Genomic DNA, 18,897 nt, shown 5'->3' on the forward strand with positions numbered 1-18,897 from the left:
TATTTACAATTTGTACAGAAACCAGATGGCAGTTATAAGAGTCGTGGGACATGAAAGGAAGCAGTGGTTGGGAAGGGAATAAGACAGGGTTGTAGGCTCTCCCCGATGTTGAGCTTCGCCGATGACATTGTAATTCTGTCAGAGACAGCAAAGGACTTGGAAGAGCAGGTGAATGTAATGGACAGTGTCTTGAAAGGAGGATATAAGATGAACATCAACAAAAGCAAAACGAGGATAATGGAATGTAGTCGAATTAAGTCGGGTGATGCTGAGGGAATTAGATTAGGAAATGAGACACTTAAAGTAATAAAGGAGTTTTGCTATTTGGGGAGCAAAATAACTGATGATGGTCGAAGTAGAGAGGATATAAAATGTAGACTGGCAATGGCAAGGAAAGCGTTTATGAAGAAGAGAAATTTGTATAGATTTAAGTGTCAGGAAGTCTTTTCTGAAAGTATTTGTATGGAGTGTAGCCATGTATGGAAGTGAAACATGGACGATAAATAGTTTGGACAAGAAGAGAATAGAAGCTTTCGAAATGTGGTGCTACAGAAGAATGCTGAAGATTAGATGGGTAGATCACATAACTAATGAGGAAGTATTGAATAGGATTGGGGAGAAGAGGAGCTTATGGCATAACTTGACTAGAAGAAGGGATCGGTTGGTAGGACATGTTCTGAGGCATCAAGGGATCACCAATTTAGTATTGGAAAGCAGTGTGGAGGGTAAAATTCGTAGAGGGAGACCAAGAGATGAATACACTAAGCAGATTCAGAAGGATGTAGGTTGCAGTAGGTACTGGGAGATGAAGAAGCTTGCACAGGATAGAGTAGCATGGAGAGCTGCATCAAACCAGTCTGAGGACTGAAGACCACAACAACAACAACAACAACAACATCAACTGAGAAAGAGGGTCATCATCTGCTTATGCAACTGTCTTCATGACCTGTGCACTGCGTAACAGGGACATACTCAGTATCAGGGGTGAGAGCAAAATTGTAATTTGATCCTTTTATTGACCCAATTGCTTGTCTCATAAGTTCCCCAGCTACACTGTAATCATTGGAGAAGACTGTAATCATCCAACAATCAATTGGGATAGTTACACTTTTGTTAATGGTGGACATGAAACAATATCCTGTGAAACATCACAAAAAGCCTTTTCTGAACACTATGGAACAAACAGCTCAGAACCCCAATCACGGCAATAAACAGTGCTGACCACTACAAGGATGTCCATAATGAATCTGGTATTAGTGGTCATAGAGTAGTTCTAACGATGATTACGAAAGTCAAAGGACAACTAAAACAAGTAGACAGATTTATATGGTTGGTAAACCAGATAAAGAAACAGTAGTGTCAAATCTCAGTGGGGAACTTGAAACTATTAGCTCAGGACAGGAGCATGTACCGGAACTATGGCTCAAGTTGTACTCAGGAGAATATTTCTTGATAGAAGGGACCCTCCATGGCATACAGTCACTGTGAAGCAGCAGTTCCAAGCCAGGGGATAATTTACAGCATAAAAACAAAAGCGTTCAAGTATTTTGGTCATGAAACTAAATTACTTTTAAAAGATCACTATTTCATAACACTTTTAATACTGATTGTTCAATTTATCAGTAATAATCACACCTGACTCCATAAGTTACCAATAACAATTACATTTTCTTTTTTAATTTCAAATGTGTTGCAGGTTATAACTTGTGAAGTTGTATATGAACATCTTTCTCACACAGTCCAACCACTACACACATATTTTGTACCATTACACTTATGACAATAAAACTGACACATATGTATCACGTACATTTTAGTATCTCATAAAACAGGCTTCTCTGAATTGTAGGTAGTTCCCGATAGAGTTCAGATATTGCTTCACTACTCACTTCACAATAATAAATTAACTAGCTGTCAGTATAACAGTAACTACGTATATGACATGGTGCCAGGTGTAAAGTCACATCACTCCAAAATAAAAATAAATTAAATGGTGCATCTTGTAAGAAATTAAAAAAATTAGTAGTCAAAGGAAGTTTATGTGTTAAATCCAAATTTTGGTTGCATGAAAAATGCGCCAAAGAATGTCTAACATTTGTCAGTGACCATGTTCAGTGGTTATATTCAGACTTTTTTATTAAGCACATGCAGTGCAATTGAAAGGCGAAATTACAAAAGTGTTGTGAAGTGATATAGATAGTCTAAAAAGTGAAATATGTTTACTTAAGAAAGAAATAAAAAACCAGAAGTGTCAAGAAAATTTCAGTAGTGTGAAAACATCCGCTGCTGGTCATAACAAAGAAAATGCACTAAATACTAATAACGAACAAAGATACGAAAATCAGTGAAGAAATAAGTGTTCCTGATTCTTCAAAAGAATATGTAGTGGGAATCAACTCATGGTAAATGAGTGAATGACACCTACAAGAAAATTCACAGAACTACCAGCCACCACAAACAAGTATAACAAACCAGTTTGTAGAGAGTCAAGTAGAATTTATCAGAAGAACTGAAATCTAGAACCATGCACAGTACTACCAGCATAGTGAAACAAGGTACTAAATTTCAGGCAGTAACTTCTACGAATCATGACATGGCTACAACTTCAACAAATAAATAATAACTTCAACAAATAAATAATGCTCTTAGCAGGAACAAGCAATGTAGCAAGAAATGAAGCTACGCACATGTTGATCTCACTCAAAGGTAGACTGCATGAGCTGAGAAGCTCAAATGGGATTGTCTTCTCAGTTCCACAGTGTCACGACTTAGCAGACTGATCATTTGTAAATGAAGAGGTGAGTAATGCAACTATTGGTTGATTTAAGGGAGGTATCGTGGGCCCTCTATTATGCTGCAAAAATTGTCTCCTTACGGACACTGTTACGGTGTGCCTAATGGCTGTAATTTACTTTGTAGAGCTGGCCATTATGTCTCCTTTGTTGATACTGCTGAGTACTCATTGTCCATGTGGTCTTGTTGTCTAAGCAATGATTCCTTTGCTGCTCTGGAATGAAGAAAAGGTGCAGGTTTTTGATTATCATTGGGCTAGCCAAATCATGGCGCGGGACTCCACAGTTTGTTTAAAAAAAAAAACCACACATTTATTGCCAGAACTTGAAAATGAATACGCACAGCAGTGGCCAAAACTCAAGTGCCCAAAAACCCATTGGTGATCAAAGATCACAGTCAGCATACAGTTTCAATTTTGATCATTGACTGCAACATCCATCCTAATATCATTTAAGCAAATGCTTTTTAACATAACTTTAATTAGTGTATAATATAACAAAATGAGGTCTATTAGTCAGTTCCACAATAGAGGGGACCAACCAATGAGGTCATCGATCCTACTGGATTAGGAAAGGAGGGGAAAGGAAGTCGGCCATGCACTTTCAAAGGAACCATCCTAGCATTTGCCAGAACTGATTTAGGGAAATCACAGAAAACCTAAATCAGGATGGCCAGATGCAGGTTTGAACCATTGTCCTCTCGAATGAAAATCCAGTAATGCAAATATCGAGATCCAAAATATATGCGCAAGATTCTAAAATGCAATGTTCATTGACATAAGCTGCATAGGAAGAAAATTCCATGCAACCCACAGTCTACACGTCAACAAACAGGGAATGATTTTGAAATAACATGGATCCAAGAAACGGTAGGCAGTAAATTGAACAGGCGATACTGTGCCATAGGGCCTATATCCCTCAACGACTCTCAGGAACAATAACCACAAAATGCCGGGTCAGTGAAATCAGTGGATCAGCAGAGCAAGAGTAATGTGTTTTCAAGCCTTTTGAAGACCTATATCAGAACATGGAGTTAGTTTCATTTATGTCAAACAAAACCTAGATTATGTGATACAAGATAATGTAAAACTGAAAAGGGGATGGTGTTTGAGGTTACAGCCATAGAATTAACCATAGTGAAAGCAATAATTTTCTGCATTTATAGATCACTATACAGCAATGTAAATTAATTTTTTACGTATCTTGATCTTGCTGTAAGTAAACTCAAAAGTTACAAAGGAACAGCAGTACTATGTTGTGATTTTAATATCAATGTTTTAAAGTAGTGGTAGCAGTAGTACAGAGAGCAAGAACTCTCTTAATGTTACTTAAAGTCACAACCTTCATGTAACAATAAACTCCCCAACCTGTATCACAAAACTAGTGCCACTCTGTCTGCCCAAGATTGTGTAAATACAAATAGGTACACCACTCAGACATTCAACACAGGATATAGTGATCATCAGGCACAGTTACTTACAGTGGGCCTCAGCTGCCCTCCATCTGTGGATGAATCTACAGTATATAAAAGAGGATCTTCAGCACGTGTAATATAGAATATTTTCTGCAATTGCTATCTAATGAATCAAGGGATAATGCCCTTAGTAAAACTAATACAAATGCCAGTTGGGGGGAAAAAAAGGTAAGTCAAGATGAGCTAGGAAAAATCATAAGATCATTAAAAAATAGTAATTCAGCAAATGTTGATGAGATTCTAGATCATATAAGAAAACTGTTGACAAATTTTATTCTCGCACTGTTATTAGACTTTTGCAATTCTTCACTGTCACAGGGCATTTCCCCAGCTCTGCTACGAAAAGTGGCTCCCAGAAAATGACCTGTAGCACTGCTATCTAGTTTTTCAAAGATTACATAGTACAACTCCTCCTGGCTTGGTTAACAAAAATTTTGATTCAGAATAATTCTATCAGTATGCCAGCATCGTTACAGACCACAACTTTCCACTGAGATGCTACCTTTCATCTTGTCAACCACATCTAACATGCAACAAACAAACACTCTAAATTTTAGGTATTTGCTTATATTTAACAAAGGATTTTGATATTATAGTAAACTGACATATGGCCGGGAGCACGGTGTGCTGACCACTTGTCCCTTCATATCAGCATCCATTGATGCCTCTAGGCTGAGGATGACACAGCAGCCAGTCAGTACCACCGGGCCTTCCAAGGCCTGTTCGGACAGAGTTTAGTTTAGTTTTGATATTATAGATCATTCATTTCACTTAAAATAAAAAAAAAAATATTGGTATGTGAGAGGTGTCAAATGAGTGGCTGATATCCTATTTGAGTAATCAAACGCAAATTACTTACGTCCAACATGAACACAATAACACCACACAGAACTACCTTTCAGTACCATACTCACTGACACAAAAAGTACCACAGGAGGGTTCTGTCTTAGGACCATTTGTTTTTCTAGTATACATTAATAATCTGCCCTCATGCATTACTGATCTCTCCTTGTGTGGACGGAATGCAGAAACAGCACTATTTGCAGATGACACCAGTCTGCTTACTGCAGCAAAAAATAGTAAAGACATTACGACTGCTGCAGGTGTCATTACAGATGAAGTTTCACAATGGCTCTATAGGAACAGGCTCATCTTAAGCCCACAAAAATGGTTACTATATACATTTGGTCGCAGCAAAAAAAATTATACTGGAAAGACAGTAATTCCCATGAAGAACCATGATATTCAGAATGTCACTGTGACAAAGCTTCTAGGCCTTTGCCTGCAAGAAAATCTGAAATGTAACTCTCACATAACATCCTTAAGCTACCACTTCATAATAAGAGAACTATCCAGCAATGTAACTCTTGAAACAGTAAAAATGGTGTATTTTCCTCAGATGCACTCGCTATTAAGATATGGTGTTATCTTTTGGAAAAATTCTCCTCCTGCCATAACAACATTCAGGAAGCAAAAGAGAATATTCCAAATAATTAAAAAAGCAAACAATGGAAGTTGCTGTAAGAATTTTTTCCAGAATTTTTAATGCACTCTAGACAGACTAAGCACATCATACAACAATTAAATATAAAGTTACCAAGGAATCATCCGGAGCAAGACACAATGCATGTAATATAGTTTCTTGCGCTATTTTTTTGTCTTTGTATGGGTTTGGCATTGACCACAGACCCTTTGCACATCTAGCATTAGTATACGGGCAATTTCTGCCATATTTCAAAGCTTCAAGATACAATTCCTTTGCCATGGAGAGATATTCCTTATTGTCTTTACTTGTTATAGGCATTTGCTTCCATACTTCATCTTGATGCCAGGAACTACGACTGTTAACAGAAATATCAGTTTACAATCACATAGATAAAATATATGCAATATTCATGCAATTTTCAAATATATTTAATGTATACCTGCTCCTCCAGTTTCTCTGTAAACGGGAGTTCAACAATGGATCATCACAGGCTGATCCTGCCTGAGCAGCTATTCTCTGCCTATAGTGTGCACCTGCCACACTTCTGTATGTATTGGCTAAGTGCACTAAACAGGATGGATTGGTGGGATTTAATTCCACTGCTTTCCTCAGCATCTCTATCTGTAATTGTATTTCAATTATCAATTGCAATTACTTAGCAAAGAAACAAATTTTAACATTTCTGCGTAACACAGTAAAACACTGGTGCAATACTGTGGCTCCATCATCCAAAACTAATTATGGTTAAGGTGTGTTTACATCTGTGTGCCTTGCGCCTAGTCGTCGTGCGCTTGTGCTTGTCCCACACACAAGCAGAGGCACGCATGTAGATGCATGCCTCTCTCTCAACAAATGTGTACAGTGATCTCATTCACATCTGAGTGTTCACATAGGCCAGGAAGCGAGTTGCTTCAAGAAGAGGGTGAAAACTGTCTTTCACATTTTCACACTGTAAAGACACTCGAAGGTGTATAAGACTAAATCACAGTTCCTTTTAACTTGTTTTTTCATCAAAGGCTTTACTGTCCTGGCCATGGTGGCGGTAGGGGGTGTTTGGGAAACTGCCTACTTTTCATTTTGCTTGATTGTTAGTTGCATAACATTCTCATCAATTTTGAAGAAAGTATTTGGTTTAAAAATCTAATATATTTACAGATGGAATGTGGGATCTTAACAAACCATTGGTCTTTAAGTAATTTGTAATGATCATTGTGAAATGACGGTATCTGTCAAACAAATGCACTTCATTTAAAAATCTTGTGGCAGTGTGCGCAAATTAATGGAGCTTGCATAGTATCCAAATTGTGCAACAGAAAACCAATTTCTAGCCATCAATGTAGGCCTAATATTGGAACCCTGTGTGATTTTAATCATCTATGTTCTGAAAACTCCGAATGTACATGACTATTTACCTTGGTGGCTACTGATGACACTAATCCTCTGCTATAACCATACTTGAGCCTACATGTTACATCATCATAAAAGGGAAGCAATTAATTTTTGCTCACATCTTACCATTAAGTGGAATGTAAATTTTGTATATGATACTAGATGAGGAGAATGAATTAATGTGGGGTGAGACTTTGCTGTATATTGGCTATAATAAAAACTTGTTACACTCTACTTAATTCTTTCTAGTTGATGATTAAAAATGGCAGATATCAAAAATAGAAGATATTCGATAGATGTTCCTACATCTAAAGTGATTAATACACAATATTTTCCTGTTTGACATTTTTTCATTTTTTATTTCTTGGAGAGCGCAGTGAAACAAGTAGTAAATAATTACCTTATTGATATTTACACAGAACTGTACACACAGCTCTTAACAATAATGTTTCTGTTAGATAATTCACATGATGAAACAAAGGCCAAATGTAACTTAGTTTTAAAGGACTTTTTCTTGGATCACCTAATTGCTCCTTGCCACATTTAACACTTCTCTGTGTCTCTAAGGTGTTTCCAGTTTGATTTTTCTAATTTAACAGAAAGAATATTGGGCAACTTTGGGATAGCCACAAGCATTGTGCACGAGGTAAATGAACTACTTAGAATATTAAGGAGATGGGACCTGATTAAGTTGGAAGAACAAGAGGTGGCCGAGAGATTCAGAGGGAGCAGTAGACAACAATTCACAAGAGCAGGGAAAAGAGAAACAGGAGAAGAGAATGACAGGAAGTTCAAAATGGCCAAGCAGGGATGGCTAGAGGACAAATGTAATGATGTAGAAGCATATATCACTATGGGTAAGATAGATACTGCCTACAGGAAAATTCAAGAGACATTTGGAGAAAAGAGAACCAGCTATATGGACATCAAGATCTCAGATGGGAAACCAGTCCTTAGCAAAGAAGGAAAGCAGAAAGGTGGAAGGAGTATATAGAGGGTCTATACAAGGGTGATGTACTTGAGAGCAATATTATGGAGATGGAAGAGGACGTAGATGAAGATGAAATGTGTGAAGAATTTGACAGACCACTGAAAGACCCAAGTCGAAACAAGGCCCAGGGAGTAGGCAACAGTCCATTAAAACTAGTGATAGCCTTGGGTGAGCCTGCCATGACAAAACTATTCCATTTTGTGTGCAAGATGTACAAGACAGGCAAAATACTCTCAGACTTCAGGAATAATGTAATAATTTCAACTCCAGAGAGAGCAGCTGCTGACAAATGTGAATACTACCAAACTATCAGTTCAATACATCATGACTGCAAAGCAGTTATCAAGTTCTTTACAGAAGAAAGGAAAAGCTGGTAGAAGCTGATTTCAGGGAAGATCACTTTGGAATCTGGAGAAATACATGGACTCTTTCACAGCTGACATACACAGTTGTAGATACATAGGTGAAGTCACCAGTTTTTCACTGCCAGCCAATCAAACATTTTGCAGAAAAACAACTTCATTGTTTTACCGGCATTGCTTACACAGTACAGTGATTCATTGAGTTTTGAAGCACAGAAGAAACAGAAACTTATAGATTCCTCCTATGAACATTGACTGACATTTGGGAACTTTTATCCTTAAATGAAGAACCAAAAAACCCTCCTGAAAAAGGTTGGTCGTATTACAAAATGCACCACAGTACACTCCAGTATCTGATGAAGGACATCCATGAACAATTTCAAAATAACAAATATTTGTAGGAGCATTTCAGTAGAAGAAAAACTATATATGTCGATACAGCAAGATTAAATTAGTTTAGATTCAGATTTCATTCCATAGACCAAAAAATGAGTTGAATCTCATGGCTGAAGAACATCTCAGAAAGTAAAACATAAAAAAACATAAAACATTTGAATGTAATACTAACTATCCTGATCATTTGTCAGGAGACTGTCAAAATAGGTGAATACATTACAGTAAACTAAAAATGGTAATATTTGCAGAATTAATACACTGTCAGAATGAAACATTGCTATGCTCTTCAATAAATTTATCATACACAAAACACCTAATCTTGACTGTTGTGAACAAGTGCTGTCAAAACCGAAATCTAACAGGCATTTTTCTTAAAGCTTGTCTACCAGTCCCTGTTAAGATATTTGTCTACAGAGTAGAAGGAGTTGCCTATCAAAAAGTCTTTCAAATTCTGTTTAAACTGCGCTTTATCTGAAACCAGGTTTTTAATGGTTGCTGGCAATTTACTGAAAATGTGTGATCCTCAATATTGGTCCCATTTTTGGGTCAAAGTAAGTGATTTTAGAGTTTTATATAGAATGTTCTATAGCGATATATGTAACATCATACTTAATAAGGGAAACTAGTATGCAAAGATGGGGGTGTAAAAATTGATAACGAAGATGAAACAATAAATACACAAACAGCATTTCAAACCAGATGCCATTAGGAATATTCAAAAAGGTAACAATACGTTCGTAATGTACTTGAACATAAATGGGTTAAGTTCATATTACACAAATGGCAGAGAAACAATATCTAACGACTTGCAAATCATTTGGTCGGAAATACCAAATATCAAGATTGTATGCTTGAATGAACACTGGCTTACAAACGATAGTATCAAAATCTTAAATAACCTTGCTAATTTTTATGTTGACAGACACTTTTGTAGAAGTAATTTAACTCAAGGAGGATCATGCATACTAGTGGAAAGATCCATGGAATATAAAGCAAAGACCGGATTTCGATTCCCTTAATGAAGAATGTATACTTGAAAGCTGCTGCGTAGAGTTAGGGCAAAATATTGTAATTTTATCTTCTGTGTACAGAATTCTGGGCGCAGAAATAATAGTGAAGGCAATAACTCAACAAAATTCATAGATATGATTAAAACATCGGGTTTCATTGCAAATTTCACTGATTTCACTTGAGTAAACAAACAGACTGCAACATGTATAGATAATATTTTAACCAATTGCACTTATAATGAGAGAAATAAGTTTTGTTTAGATTTAGGACTTTCTGGTCATTGCTCTCTGTTTAGGGAGTTAGCAAAAACAATAGAACCTTGCTCGAAAAAAACCTACACCAAACGGCAGTTCAGCAAAGAAAGTAGAAACTTATTCTATCATAGATTAAATAAGGTGCAGTGGTCTATAGATCACAGTATTTCATCCTCTGAAAATTTTGCTACTTTTTTGGAAATATTCCTGCTCATTTTTAATCAAACTTTCCCCCTTACTGTACATCATAAAAAGTAGGAAATAAAGTAAAGTGGATTACTGAAGGAATAAAACTCTCGAGTGCACTACAGAAATGATAGGAAACTACGTTGATATCCTCATGGGTGGCTGATCAGCCCAAGCTCTTGTGGACTTTGGAGTGTAATATTCAGTCATTTCAGAGAAGTACTGTCACCAGTTGCAGAAAACCATATTCGTCAACAACAAAACATCTCTGCTGAAGGTGGCTAATGGAAAATATGTAAAACCTACAGGAAGATGTACAATTTGTATGGGTCTATAAGTGGCCATACACAACCTTTAGAATTCATCGTCTTACAAGAGTGTAGTCGTGACGTCGTTCTTGGATGGGACTTTTTGAAAGCTTCTCAGGCAATTATAGACTGTGGTTGCTTGAGGATTATGCTAGATGAGATGAGATATTGTGGACAGGAAAATTCACATTCAAGTGTGTGGAGACTGTGTGATGGATGAAGTGATCATTCCTGCAGTCAGCACTAGAAAGGTAACTGTCACACGTCATGCCAAGCATCAATTCATGGATCTTGTAGTGGAATGTAAGAGAAGCATACCACTGAAGAATAACTGGGTCATCCCAGCCTCTGTTGTCTCATTTAAGACAGATTTGGTGAATTGTGGATAGTTAACTGTCACCAAAAACCGCAGATCCTTCCAAGATGCATGTGCGTAGCAAATGCTGAGCCGTTAATTGCAGAACAGCTCAGCATCATAGAAACCTCCCATGCCGAGTCTGTGGACAAAATTAGCACTACCACTACAAGACAAGATCTTCTAGCTCGACTATCACCAGATCTCACTCATGAACAACAGAAGAAGCTACTAGCCATTCTTCAAGAGTTCTCTGAATGCTTCAATCCACAGGCGAAGAGCAAATCAGCCAAATCAACAGTAAAGCACCAGATTAGCACTGGAGACCACCAACCAATAAGCCAGAGAGCGTACCGTGTGTCAGCAATGGAACACCGAATAATTCACAACAAGGTAGAGAAAATGATGAAGAATGACGTAACTCAGCCATTGCAGAGCCCACGGTCATCACCAGCGGTCCTCGTCAGGAAGAAGGTTGGCGGTTTTGTGCTGATTACAGGAAGCTTAATAAGATAATTAAAAAGGACGTTTACCCTCTTCCACGAATTGACGATACACTAGATTGCCTGAAGGGGGCTAAGTTTTTCTCAACCATGGACATGTACATGGGATACTGGCAAATCGAAGTAGAAGAGGCTGATTGTGAGAAAACTGCATTCATCACCCCTGAGGGCCTGTATGAGTTTAAGGTAATACCATTTGGTTTGTGCAATGCACCAGCAACTTTTGAATGGATGATGGATAATCTTCTGTCACCTAAAGTGGATGATGTGTCTTTTGTTATTTAGATGACATTATAGTGTTCTCAAAGACATTTGATGAAAATATAAAAAGACTGAGGGCTGTTCTTTAGTGTCTCCAACAAAGCGGACAGAAACTTAATCCAAGAAAGTGTCTGTTTGGAGCAAAAGAAATCAAAATACTTGGACACCTTGTGTCAAATGAAGGTGTGTGCCCAGACCCAGAAATGGTGAGATCTATAACGGAATTTCCTATTCCTAAAGGTATTAGGCATGTGAGAAGCTTCCTCGGATTATGTTCTTATTACCATTGTTTTATCAAAGAATTTTGTATCAAAGCCAGGCCACTCCAAGAGTTGTTAAAAGCTGATGATAAATTTATCTGGGGTGGTGCTCAACAAGATTCTTTTGATGTGCTGTGAAAAGCTCTGATGACTGACCCTGTTCTTGGTCTGTATGAGAGAGGGCACCTACTACACACATATGCCAATGGTTATGGGACTGGTGCTGTTCTGGTGCAAATTTAGGATGGAAAAGAGAAGGTTATAGTCTATGCTTCTAGGACACTTACAAAAGCTGAGAGAAGCTACTCAACTACAGAATGGGAATGCCTTGCTGTGATCTGGGCCATGTGCAAATTTCAACAGTATCTCTATGGAAGGCCATTCACAGTTGTTACAAACCATCAGTCACTTTGTTGGCTGACATGTTTTAAGGATCCAATAGGACAACTCGTCAGGTGGGCACTACATCTTCAAGAGTATGACATTACCAGAGTGCACAAAAGTGGTGGAAAACACCAAGATGCCGACTGTCTCTCAAGAAACCCTGTGCAAGACCATCAAGACTTTGATGAAGATAGTGACTGTCTCACTGCACTCCAGGATCTCTCTGCTGAGCAGAAGAAGGAAACGAAGATATCTCAAATTATGCTTGGCTTAAATCAGTCAGAGGATGTCAAGGACAATTTAAGGTTGTTAATGGGTTTCTTTGCAAGAAAAATTTTGATCAGTTTGGAAAGATGTGGCTATTCCTAAACACATGCGCTTCGATGTTCTACAGAAATTCCAGGATGCACCTGAGGCCAGACATTTAGGATTTATTAAGACATACGACAGAATCTGCAAGAGATTTTTTGGGCCAGGTTTATTTAGGAGTATCTGTCACTGTGTGTTGGGCTGTTGAGAGTGCCGGAGGAGAAAGGCAGTTGCTCAGAAACCACCTTGCTGACTCGTATCAATTCCACCAGCCAAAACGCCTTTCCAATGTGTTGAGATTGACCTCTTCAGACAATTTCCAATGTCTGCTAGTGGCAATAGATGGATTATTGTTTGCACTGATTATCTGACACTCTATGCCGTTACAAAAGCGGTGAAAACAGCTGAAGCATCTGAGGTAGCCTAATTCATCATGGACGACATTGTATTAAAACACGGTGCCCCAGGATTGTTAATTACGGATCGAGGGAACTTTTTCAATCGAATTTTGTGACAGAGATAAACTGTCGGTGCAACATTACTCAATCACATGATGACTGCCTACCGTCCACAAACTAATGGGCTTACTGAATAAGACCTTGGCCGACACGCTATCAATGTTCGTCAATGTTGAGCATAGCAACTGGGATGAGGTGCTACCTTTCGTGACATTTGTCTACAACACCGCCAAACAAGACACCACAGGATTTATGCCATTTTTCCTAGTGCATGGCTGGAGCTGAGGAAGCTCGGCAGTTAGTCTGACTCTGCTCGCTGCAGGCTCAAGAAAACAATTGCTGAAGGTATGATGCGAGCCACCGCCCTGTTGTCTACCAGCCTAGTGACCGCATCTGGATCTTCACTCCTCTTTGGAAGATTGGTCTCTCTGAGAAGCTCCTCAGGCGCTACGAAGGACCTTATAAAGTTGTAAGACAGTTGTATGATGTTACTTATGAAGTTAAAGATTTCGACCCCGACAGGCAACAAGTGGAAAGGTGATGAAGAGCGTAGCGGCAAAAGAAGTTCCAAGAAGATCACCGCCAGGGTGAGCATCAGTCATCAGGAGTTGGATTATGCATGACCGATGACTCATTCCCGGATGAGGATGACATAACACCGAGCGGCTGTTCTTTTAAGGAGGGGTCAATGTTGCAGAAGGAGCTGAGTAGCACTATGGTGTAGTGGTTATGATACTGAACTGTTGCATGGACGGTGTTGTGTTCAAAACTCACCTGGGCTGTACAATTTTAATTTCTATATTCAGTTCGAGTACATTCTAGAAGTATCTAAAAATGTCAAGAATCATTGTACTGGAATGTTCTGTAGCTGTGTATATACTGTATGTGTTCTGGCCAGAGGCAGTTCGCTCCACGCTCTTGCATGAGCTAATGCTGAATAAACCTTCATTAACTGAAGTTAGTGTTCGTCATTCATTTAATTACCCATTCTTCTACATGATGATATTGCTCTTTAGTTCTCTACTGCTACAAAACTATGAAAATAGACTGAATATGTTAATGTCCATTTTAATAATAATAAAAAAACTGTAAAACACTTTTCATGTAACGTTACAATGCTTGTAACTTCTTCCCAGTAATTTTGCTATGTGAAAAAACTTGTTCTTTCAATAACAAAAAAATTTATATGTGCATTGATATTCCTGGTAAAAATATAGGGGAGATGTCCATTGTGTTTACTGCAGAAGCTGAAGCATACTCCCACTGACTTGCATCAGCTCACAGCTCACACTAGAAGTATTAAACATTCTGAATGTTGCAGGTGTGGTCCAGCCTAGCTGCCAGTGTGGAAACAGCCTAAACACAGGTCCAGGACCACCTAACACATAAGACTTACTTACTGTGAGGGGGTGAGAGGGGATACCTATCACATTATTTGCGAGTGTCAACAATAAAATTCTGTATGTATCTTATTGTTGACACTCACAAATAATGTGACCAACTATTCCCTTATTATTTTGTTATATATGACTACAGTTTCTGAGGATGGATAAAATATTAAGCTTGCTAGACTCTTAATATTTACAATGAACTGGTCAGAATATGCCATTATGTGTATTTTATTTATTTTGGGACACTTGGCATCGTAGGGATGAATTCTAAACATGACAAGATGTGAAGTCAGAGTTCTGATTCTTTGCCCTGACAGGCCAAACGAGTCCAGTTGACTGCTGCGTTATCCTTTAACAATGGAGGCATTTGATGCGGTATATAGGGGCATGTCGTTTGCACACCACTCTCCTGGATATTGTTGGGGTTCTTGACCTTGGAAACACTATTAAACGGGCAAGGAACCCCTGTGTTGGCCTCATGACACTGACTGCAAGTGGTACCAGTACCAGGAATCAAACCTGGATTCCCCCCGCACAGCAGTCAGCAATGCTGACCATTCAGCTACAGAGGTGGACTAAACAAGAGAATACTTTGTATACAAAAAAAAGTAACAATCATCAAATTGAGATGCTTGTAATGTCCTTCAGTTAATGAAGCACAGAGGGGACCAATTTCTGCAGTATATGCATCTGCAATGTACAAGTACTGGCTGGAGGTAATGAAGAAGTACCAGACATTAGATTTGGGTTTCCAATTCAATTTGTAAATCACAAAGATTTTATGGATGCATGTTTCTGCTAGAGATTACAGTGTTCTTTTATTTATTCTTGATGACACAAACTATTTATTCTTGATGACACAAACTATTTATGAACAAAAGTGGCTCATAAAGCAACCACAATGGCTTCAGCACATCAAAGGCCCCATAATGACTTCTCTTCCTTAATGTGCTTTCATTTTTTATTTCCAGGCTGTTCTTATTTGTAAGGAACTGTTGATAGTTCATTAGCTTCACTCTGTCTTTATAATCCACAGAAATAATCAGCCATAAAAAACGAAATACATGACAATACTGTTCAAATTCAATGTGTTTCTTGTTAGACCACTTTATCAAACTGATAATGTGAAGGTAAATTTGAATGTGTATGAAAACTAAATCTTTTAACAGTAAAATGTAGTAAAACAATGTACTAAACACAGATAACTGTGGACAAGCACACAACTCTTCCAATATCTCCCCGTCTGGGATGGGGAGACTCCTGCATCTGCGCACAGGCACAGATTAGGGGATTGCATGTCTCTGCACCAGTGCAATCTCCTCTTTGCCTCTTCATTCAATGGCCCCCAACCACCTAGTGTGCACAGAAAGTTGCACAGATGTAAACACACCTTTGTATGAAGTATATTTAACTGTGCTATTCTTGTGGGTTTTCTATCAAATGTTTTCAGTTTATTAAATGAATAAGCCTAATGTCTGCAGCAGTCAGACATTTAATATACTAGTGGAACATCAGTAATACTAACATCCTTGTAACAGTGTTCCACTCTAAAGATGTAAGGCACAACCATATATTTTGAAAGCCTTCCATAACTTGTTAAGCTGATATTTACACTCCCAATCTCATATAAATCAACCCAGATAAGTCCAACATAGTCCTAATATCTTCTTGAATAAACTGTTACTGTTTGAGAAGTATTTATTAGGATATGGAATCATAGGAATTTCTTTACAAAACATTAGCGTGTTGAAATCCCCTACATTGACAGTAGTAAACATCAAGGTGTTAACTTTTTGAATCCTGACATTCCATTCTAACAACATTGATATTCAAGCACATTTCATGATGAATGCTTCCTGTAGTTCCGATACACAAATAACTCATTTGAATCTCATTACCAGTTGCTGTAATGACATCTGCAGCTCGGTGCTGAGGATCATTAATTACTTGGCAGCATGACTTTGCAAACACAAATGACCTTACTGGATCAGACAAACATTTTGTGTAGCTTTGATGAGAAGCAAAATACCAAGGGAGTACTCATTTGTGTTGAGATAAGTCATTGGAGATTGTTCCTGGACAATGCTGAAATTTTGGTCTACAACGTTCTCAGCAAGACCTCCAGCTAATGGGGTGACAGACTGCTTGTTACACTAAATACAGGCTGTATGGGAAGGACTTTTTGGTGTAGAATGGATAGTCCAGGACAAATTAAGGATATGGTACCAGGTCACAAGAATTGTGAAGCCAAATGGTAACATTAGCTGGGCGATAGAGGAATTGGGGAACTTGTGCAAAGGTTTTGGCAAAGAGGATCAGATTGTTGTAATTGGTAGCAATTACACACACAAATGTGTGTTTTGTGGAGGTCCTGCAGTGCCATGACAAGCCCTAGGTAAACACTGTTGTGAACTATGTGAGTTTAGCAGGCTGCTGACTGAAATGAAATCTGAGCAGGCTGGTGATGACTGAAACAAAATCTCACACGTGAGCACCGCTGTTGGTATAATTGAGAAATGGTAATATACCATACGTGGCCTACATCTGAACAGGAGAAGGAAAGACAGGCTGGTTGAGCTTCTTCCAGATGATATATGGGGCGTCACCATCACACATAGCAAGATCCCTGTAGTTAGTGGTGTCAGAGGGCTCCTTTTTTGGCTTAGAATCAGGATTCAGGCATCCTGTTTCAAAATAAGTGAAAATTAAAGAAGAGCCCCACAAAATGCTTAAAAATACACAGAAAACTAAGGTTAGCTCACTTCATCAAAATATTAGAGGACTGCAAAAAAAAGACAGAAGAGCTTCTTGTCTGTTTGGAAAATTTAGAGGCTTCTGAAAAGAGAAACATCTACACTCACAGTGGAAATGGAGAAAATGAAAAAGGCTGTGAGTGTGTTGGTGGAATAGAGGGCTGTAATGCCACAATGGAAACAGGGTTGGGACTAGATGGGTAAGGACCATGACTAACGAAGGTTGAGGCCGGGAGGGTTATGGGAACACAGGAAATATTGTAGGGTGAGTTCGAGCTAGTGCAGTTCAGAAAAGCTGGTGTTGTTGGGAAGGATTAAGATGACACAGGCTGTGAAGCAGTCGATGATGGCATGCCCAGCAACAGGATGGTCAGCTGTTTCTTGACCACACTTTGTCTGTGGCCATTCATGTGGACAGACAGCTTGTTGGTTGTCATGCCCATGTAGAATGCAGCACAGTGTTTGCAGCTTAGCTTGTAGGTCACATGACCAGTTCACAGATAGCCCTGCCTTTAATGGGATTGGTAATGCTTGTGACTGCATTGGAGTACTTGGTAATGGGAGGATGTAAGGCACATGTCTGTTACAGGGACATGAGTCATGAGGCATGGGTTGGGCACAGGAGTTGTGTTGGGAGGGATGAGGGTGTTATGTAGGTTTGGTGGGTGGCAGGATGCCACTGTGGGAGTGGTGGGATGGTATTGGGTAAGACAGTCCACATTGCAGGGCACGATGAAAGGTAGTCAAAATCCTGGTGAAGAGTGTGATTCAATTTATCTCGTCCCGTATTGTACTGACTCATGAAGAGACTGCTCCTCTGTGGCCAGATGGTAGGATTTTTGGAGATGGTGTGCAACTGGAGAGATAAGTCATGGGATCTGTTTTGTATAAGGTTGGAAAGTTAATTATGATCTGTGAAAGCCTTAGTGAGACTGTTGGTATATTTCAAGAGGAACTGCCATGAATGCATGGCAGCTGTCCTGGCAAATTAAAACTGTGTGCCGGACCAACACTCAAACTCGGGACCTTTGCCTTTCGTGGGCAAGTCTTCTACCATCTGAACTACCCAAGCATGACTTATGACCCATCCTCACAGCTTTACTTCTGCCAATACTTTGTCTCCTACCTTACAAACTTCACAGAAGCTCTCCTGTGAACCTTGCAGAACTAGCACTCCTGCAGAAAGAATATTGTGGAGATGTCTCTTTGCCACAGAATGAGATTTCCACTCTGCAGTGTAGAGTCTTGATCCAGCACACACAGTTTTAATCTGCCAGGAAGTTCCATATCAGTGCACACTCCACCGCAGAGTGAAAATTTCATTCAGGTTTGAAATGGACAGAGGTACTGATATAGACATCTTTGAGGTGGAGGTCAACATCATGGAGGTGGATTCTTGGATTGAGTGGGACCAGGTGCTGAGGTTCTGGAGGGATGTAATTGTATGTCATCAGCCTCAATCCAGATCATGAAGACATCATCAATGAATATAAACCTGATGAGGGTTTTGGGATTCTGGGTGTTTTGGAAGGATTCCTATAGATGGCCCATGAATAGGTTGGCATGTGCCCATA

General features: G+C 38.9%; 1 protein-coding gene across 5 annotated transcripts in view; it reads right to left on the bottom strand.

Moving 5' to 3' along the window:
- The window catches only part of LOC126272343 (uncharacterized), a 313,886-nt gene that overhangs the window by 80,004 nt on the left and 214,985 nt on the right, over window positions 1–18,897 (bottom strand). For all 5 annotated transcript variants that reach the window (XM_049975141.1, XM_049975140.1, XM_049975138.1 and 2 more), the window contains 2 exons: window positions 6,192–6,373; window positions 5,864–6,107 (listed from right to left, as the gene is read on the bottom strand). In XM_049975141.1, coding sequence (XP_049831098.1) covers window positions 5,864–6,107; window positions 6,192–6,373 — 426 coding nt within the window. The remainder of the gene's footprint in view (window positions 1–5,863; window positions 6,108–6,191; window positions 6,374–18,897) is intronic.

This window comes from Schistocerca gregaria, chromosome 5 (genome assembly GCF_023897955.1).
Source record: "Schistocerca gregaria isolate iqSchGreg1 chromosome 5, iqSchGreg1.2, whole genome shotgun sequence".
NCBI lineage: Eukaryota > Metazoa > Arthropoda > Insecta > Orthoptera > Acrididae > Schistocerca > Schistocerca gregaria.